General features: G+C 43.4%; 1 protein-coding gene across 1 annotated transcript; it reads right to left on the reverse strand.

Annotated features, from left to right (window-relative positions):
* Nucleotides 1–1,744: 1,744 nt before the first annotated feature.
* On the reverse strand, nt 1,745–2,825 carry T265_04013 (hypothetical protein; the record flags this gene model as incomplete). Its single annotated transcript, XM_009168631.1, has 3 exons — nt 1,745–2,369; nt 2,410–2,671; nt 2,705–2,825. The coding sequence occupies 3 exons, from the start codon at nt 2,823–2,825 to the stop codon at nt 1,745–1,747; spliced, it is 1,008 nt and encodes a 335-aa protein (XP_009166895.1).
* Between the last annotated feature and the right edge of the window lie 3,836 nt (nt 2,826–6,661).

Raw genomic sequence — 6,661 nt, forward strand, 5'->3', positions numbered from 1 at the left:
ATCAGGTAGGCGCAGTCCCCGAGTTTCCGTCAACCTTATGGTCTACTTGAAAAATATTTAGTTATGACAAACCTAGGTGAATATAGTCGGCGTGAAATATATTCAAGCAAGATACCTAAACCAGCTGGGTCAACCACAACAGACATGTGGACGGAAGAAGTTTGACTGGAGTGCGATGCATTGGAAATGCATAACCGGCCTTTGAACCGGGCTGAAATTCCGTGCTGACTTAAAAAAGAGTGAGCAAACATTGTCGAAGGTTGATTCGGTGGAAGAAAGCCAACGGCCCGAGGACGTTTGAGCGCCTACTTGAGTAACGCCAAGAAGAACGCCAAAATATCTTGAAGTTAGAAGTTCAGCGAAACATTGAACTAATGAAAAGGTACGTCTGGAGTGGACTCAAACAGCTGAACTCCCAGTTGCCGAACAACTATTCTACTGATTGAAATACCAACTGAGAAGTATATTTACCGCAGCGTAACCTAAGGAGTGAACCGAAAACAGACTGTGGTTGCAATTCAGCTGTTATTTATTATGAATTTCTGTGAAACAAATTCAGTGGCTACCTTCGAGGATTTTTTCACACATGAAACACATCATCATCATCGTCGTCGTCATCATCATTGACAGCATGACATCAGTGTTCAATACGGATGCTTCGCTGCCGTATATTAAATACAGTAAGCAAATTCACTCAGTAGTGAGGCTACCGACATTTCCACCTTGACTTCATAGAGTGAATTTTGAAACGTATGTGTCCAGAAAGGTCTAATTTGTGCTAAATGAGTCGCGCACATCTAACTTGATCCACTTAACATGGCTGACAGGAACTAACAGATAAAGCTGAGTGTCTATACACTCAAAATGAAACAGGAGTAGTTATAACGCCGAGGAAAGAGACAAATTCAAAACCAAGTTCTTTCGTTTGCCCACAAGTGTGTCGCGACAATTCGCTGCTGATGCGACAATCACTGCAATCACCTCGCTACTTACAAATACGAGTAACAGGTTCAGAAAACAAAAGTCTGCCAAAGCCTCCTATGGAATAGTCAGCCCGGAAACCAGACAGCACAAGGGTTGAGAATGTGTTACCATAACTTGTGCATGTCCGTGAACCACAGGCAGAAATGCCACTCGCAGCAGAAACGTTGTGTTCAAGTGTTGCTCGTAACATTGTGGATTTGGAGCCCCTCAGGAATCGCAAAATGTGTGATAACCATCGACCATCGCACCACCGAGAGCAATAAAATACCCTGCTGGAGAATGGAACGAAAGGAGAGTGCAGAATTGCAGCGGAAACGGCTCTATGTCCTTGGGGAAAACTATCAGCAACAAGATGCTTACATCTCCGAACAGCAATAAAAAGAAACATCTGGAGACTGCATAACTGTAAGTGACCTAGCATCCTTCGTGAACTTTACCCAATACGAGTCCATTGCATAACGGTAGGCAAACTTTATCTCGTGACGGCACCCTCGGGACTGTCCTGTGTGCTTTCTAGGTACATTCAAGTGGAAACGCGTAGATCCCAACCGGAACGGTAGGAACAGGACAATGAGGAGGGAACCACTGTGTAGTCACTGTCGTACTTCGGCATACGTAAGAACTACTTTCCAGTATAAGGTCCGAGACTAAAATATTTAGGATGTCAAACTACCTGATGGTGCACAATCAACAGGCTTAATAAAATAAGTGATTAACCAAAGCATGTAAGAATAGAAATAACAGACTAAAGGGAAACTGGCTAAACGAACTTTATTTCTGTATTATCTAAAACCGGAAGGGCGAAATCTGCTACCAGATTCATGTGATCAGAAGGAAAGAGAGACGATGGAAGAGCAGTGGGTCCAATAGTTTCTCGTAGAGGTGGCCACCACAAACCACATAAGTAGACACAGTCTCGCGAATAAAATATATAATCAATTGTATGAAAAATTTCCGTGGGTTGTTCTTCATCAGAACTGTGACGAATTTTCCAAGTAGTGTAATCTGGCTCTTTTCCGTTGTTTGCCATCGCGTATGCGCTAGTCAAGTTCCAACCAAGTGTCATCGAAAAGACGTTCTGCTGCATTAATTCAATGACAGGTTCATGAGGTTGTGCATTGAAATCGCCACAAACGAACAGTGGGCTGCGTTGGTCTGAGTTACCATGTTCAGAAAGGAGTTTCACAAGCCCGTCCCTTAGAAACTTTCCTTGTTCTAAACGCGTTTCAACATAAGAAAGTTTTGCTTTCAAATGCACAGATACAACGTAAAACGAAGGAAACTTCGTCGATGAATCAAACTGAAATCTGCAGAGTAAGGCACTTCTCTCATGTAAATTATCAAGCGGGAGTTCCATAGTTTTTAATGCAATCAGTCGATCAGATCTAAGGGAAAGAAGAAAGTCAGTGAATAACGGTTTGTTACCTGTAAATGATAGCTGCACCATCCGGACCAATATTGTCCTCAATTTTCAGGCATGGCGACTGCACTTTTGGTGAAAATGCCGCAGCGTACTTGTCGCTGTTTGCATTTAGCCTGTTCAGTAAACGGCTTAAAAAATCAACCTCTTGTAAGCAAATAAGGTCCGGATCGAAGCGAAAAATTTCGGCCACAATCTGTTCACAGCGGTTCTCAAGGGGCAAAAATTTGGTTGGACAGTGAATAAACTGGTCGACTGTCGCAAAAGCTTCACAATACAACTAGACGAAAAGATTATTACCATGTGCTAGTACGTTCCACTGCATAAAGCGAAGCTTAGCGACAGACATGCTGTCTACATTGGGCAACAGTGGACAGTAATCTCGCTCATAGCCATTGAAAGCTGGATTTTCGCTGGTCATGCTGTAATGTGGTGTAATATGGTGTTTAATATGGAACTACCCATCCTGTGCAGGGAATAAACCATACATGACGCAAAAATCCTGCTCAATATTCATTTTTAAGATCGAAATCTACCAGTAACCATTCGAAGTTGGAAACAGGGTCAGGAAAATCCGCCTTCAAACTGTATTTAGGTGGGCCAGTGGGTGAGGTTAACCGTATCACCTGAAGGAAACGGCCAGGTTACCTAAACCTGGATCAGAGCAATCAAAGTGCTAAGATTCGAAACGTGGACCTTCCTATCCGTAAGCTCGCGTAATCTGTGTAAGGTCTGAACTTGGCAAGTGGAATGAATTAGGTCAGTTGCTTGAGAATGGATCGACCTTCAGTTTGATCGTGAGCTCGAGATGTCTCAGTGGTGAAGGGGCGAAATTACTGACCGGAAAGTCCGTGGTTCTAACCCAACATCTCCATCTCGATTGCTCCTGTCTAGGTTTGGGCAACTTAGTAGTATCCCAGTCATAGAGTGACACTGTAGCTAGGCACCGGAAGCGTGATGCAGTCGAATCATGATTATTATTTTTATTATTCACAACAATTTAAAGAATCAGAATGAGAAAGGGCCTTGGTAAATCATATCCGATGTTGGAGATAAAGACCCAGGAAAGGTATACATCGCCGGCATGTGAAAATCTCAAATAGTGGGCGGTGAAATTCGTGGACAGTTAATCGAACAAGGCTTTCACAAGAGAGTGTGAAGTGGTTGGGTGCAGACATCGCCAGCCGTGACACCACGAAGAAAGTGGACCCTACTATGATGTGATGGTTTGCGTACTTCATTAACATCCTGAATCATAAAAAGAGCTCCTCAGACAGTGTCGAGGTTCTTTTCTGCTAGATTACTCAGTCGACAGTTACACAAACATAACCTCCTGGTGAGTGGTTGGAGTAAATCTGGGTTTTCAAACGTAAGATTATTCAGGTAGTCTTGTGCAAACCACTGCTGTCTTGCAGTCAGGATATGAAACCTGGGAATCGTAGTGTGGATATGGTTGTCCTCCTGTGTAACTTTTGTTTCCCTTGGTTCACACAAACCGTACAACAAGCTAATAAAAGAACCCCAAATTGAACTCTGCTCATCCAATCAGTATAAGGAAAGCAGTGATTCGCAAGCTAGTCCAGCGGGCGTACTAGATCTGTAGTGACACAGCTCTGTCTGAAAACGAGACTACTCATACTAAAGAGACACCGAAGAACACTGGATACCCGAGTGAGAAGTAGCAGGCGGATAAGTAAGTTGTTTAAAATACTTTGTTTATCGATCCAAAAGTCGCTTACTAAATATTGGATAGTCATTGTGTTCTTAATGGAAGTAGCTGATACAAGGCTCCCAAGGACGTGATAGATGATACCTTAGGAACAACCTGCATTCATTTCCAGCACTCTTCGCTTTCTCCATTTTTTCGAACCCACCAAAATCCTCCATTAAGGCCAGTCTTTTCGAAAGTTCACGATTGAAACAAACTGTTTGGAACATTGCAGCACTGCGTACGGGCTTTTACATTTAACTCCAGTGGGAGTTAACACCCGGTTTCCAGTCAGAAGGCATAGTAGAAGTCTTTCATTAGAACGGCATCACACTTGCCGCCGCCCTGACATCACTAGACTTCTTGATAGCAAGAAGGTCCTTGAATCCCCCGACCGAATCAACAATCGGGACTTCGACTGGGTATGAAATGCCTGAGAAATACATCAACATCAGTAAAGCGTCCTAAAGATACATCTAAGGTGAAGTAATCCATTATCAGTGCCAAAACATCAATGTTTAGCACGGGTGTTTTACGGTCGTACAAATATGATTTAGTTGAAAAACTTATTTTGAACAAAAGAGCAAAATTGGGTGGAGAAGGGACACAGTGCTAGCATAACAATCAATACGAGGTGCCTACACCTCCAGACTCTCATTCAGGCAACCAGGATGACAACAAAACAAGTGGTTATCGGTCATATCTCGGACAGTCTCCAACCAAGCACAGTGAGGATCAAGCGGTTCATATCAGGAAAGCCAAGTAGATCCGATTTGTAATCTTTTTCATATCTCTCTGCTTGCAGCACTCTAAATTGGGCACGGAAAACAACACTCTTTTCAGTAAACGATAAGTCGCCACTAGTAATTCATGGCCTATTCACCGCAGCTTCTGATCCAGGGCACATTTTTTCGATGGAAGTCCCTGTTGCACAGCCAAAAAAATTAATAATTACCTCGTTGTTCATTCGCCGACACCAATCTAAACGACCTATATTCTGGCAAAGCAGTGAGAGAAGCATCTCAATTCCGCTGCCTGAAAAGACTGCTTCCCACAGCCATACAGTAAAACATCCCGTACTGTAACCTAGTACACGTCTTTCGAAATCCAAAAATATGCAGCTTTGCACTTATATGTGTCTCAAACTAACCAGCGCAACAGGAGCCCTAGAGACTTCAACATTGACCTCATCCGTCAACCTAGACTCGAAAATAATATCCCTTCCAATATACATAAAATATCTCACAACTTCGAGTACCTCTCCCTGAATTGTAAGTATCGTGTTCAGAAAATGCACGTCCACAAACAAGACCTTGCACTCTATCGGTGAAAAACGCATCCCAAAGAACGAGGTCAGTTCGTTCAAAAACACCTGCATCCTCTCTTCGAAGACTGGTTTGATGTTATCAGCATACTTGAGATTGACAGTTTTTTTCAGCCGCTATCTGAACGGCGGCGTTTTGAAGACATTTCAGCGTTTGTCTTTGTAATGTACTTTGTAATGAACCAAATTAGTTTGCAAATGAGTGTATATTCGCTACATTTCAGCGTTCTTTGCTTTACCTCATATATATGTACTTTGAATGAACCAAATTAGTTTGCAAATGAGTGTATATTCGCTACATTTCAGCGTTCTTTGCTTTACCTCATATATCACGGCATTAAGTGGCGATACAGGGAGTGAACACCACTTCTGATGACTATCAGTACGTTTTCGTTCTCTCCCAGGTCTAAGCATTCAATGGACTTATCCCATTCAAAAACTTCCAGGACATCCCTCATGAGGAGGAACACACCGATAGACTGAGTAGAATGCACCTTGGAAATCCACAAATACTGAACTTGTGGGTCGTTTGCACATATGACGTTGTTCTAGCACCTGACGGTGTGTGTAGATTTGGTCGGCGCAACCACCACCAAGCAGAAATATTGCTAGCTTTCCTCAAGTCAGGACCTTGGAGGCCACTATAAGGCAAGAGAGGACAAGCTACGCCAAAGGTATCGTTACGAACGAGATCAAACTGATCCTTCCGTGATTATCGCGCCAACTACGGGCTTTTTTACAAAATGAACCATGTCACTGGTTTTTCCCAGTGGTCTGGGACAGTCCTTTTTTCTCAACTGCACATAAACAGAGGAGACAGGCACAGACTGACGACTTCGCTTCCGTTTTTGAACCATGCGGGCGGGAGAACTTACGGGCCATCGGCTCGGTGACGCATGAGAGAATATATTTAGTCATAGGCCTCCGAGGTCACGTGGCTCCCATGTTTAGCGTCAAGGGTTATGCTCTAGTCGTAGGATAAACAATTGGCAGCGAGTGGCCACGATAACCATCGTTTACAGTCCGCAGCAAAGCGGTCGGGGTGTCCTGCTCGATTCCAAATGATCGCGTCAATTTAGTGTTTGGTGGTTTTGCTCGCTGGTAGTTTCCTGAGACAGGATGCACGGATAATCTGAAATAATCTGGCATCCCAGATTTTCTGGGCCTCCTCCATTTCTTAGCCTTCAATGTCCATCAGCCTTTGCTGTCAGCGTTCAACTTTGAG

The sequence above is a fragment of the Opisthorchis viverrini genome, assembly GCF_000715545.1.
Source record: "Opisthorchis viverrini unplaced genomic scaffold opera_v5_62, whole genome shotgun sequence".
Lineage (NCBI taxonomy): Eukaryota > Metazoa > Platyhelminthes > Trematoda > Opisthorchiida > Opisthorchiidae > Opisthorchis > Opisthorchis viverrini.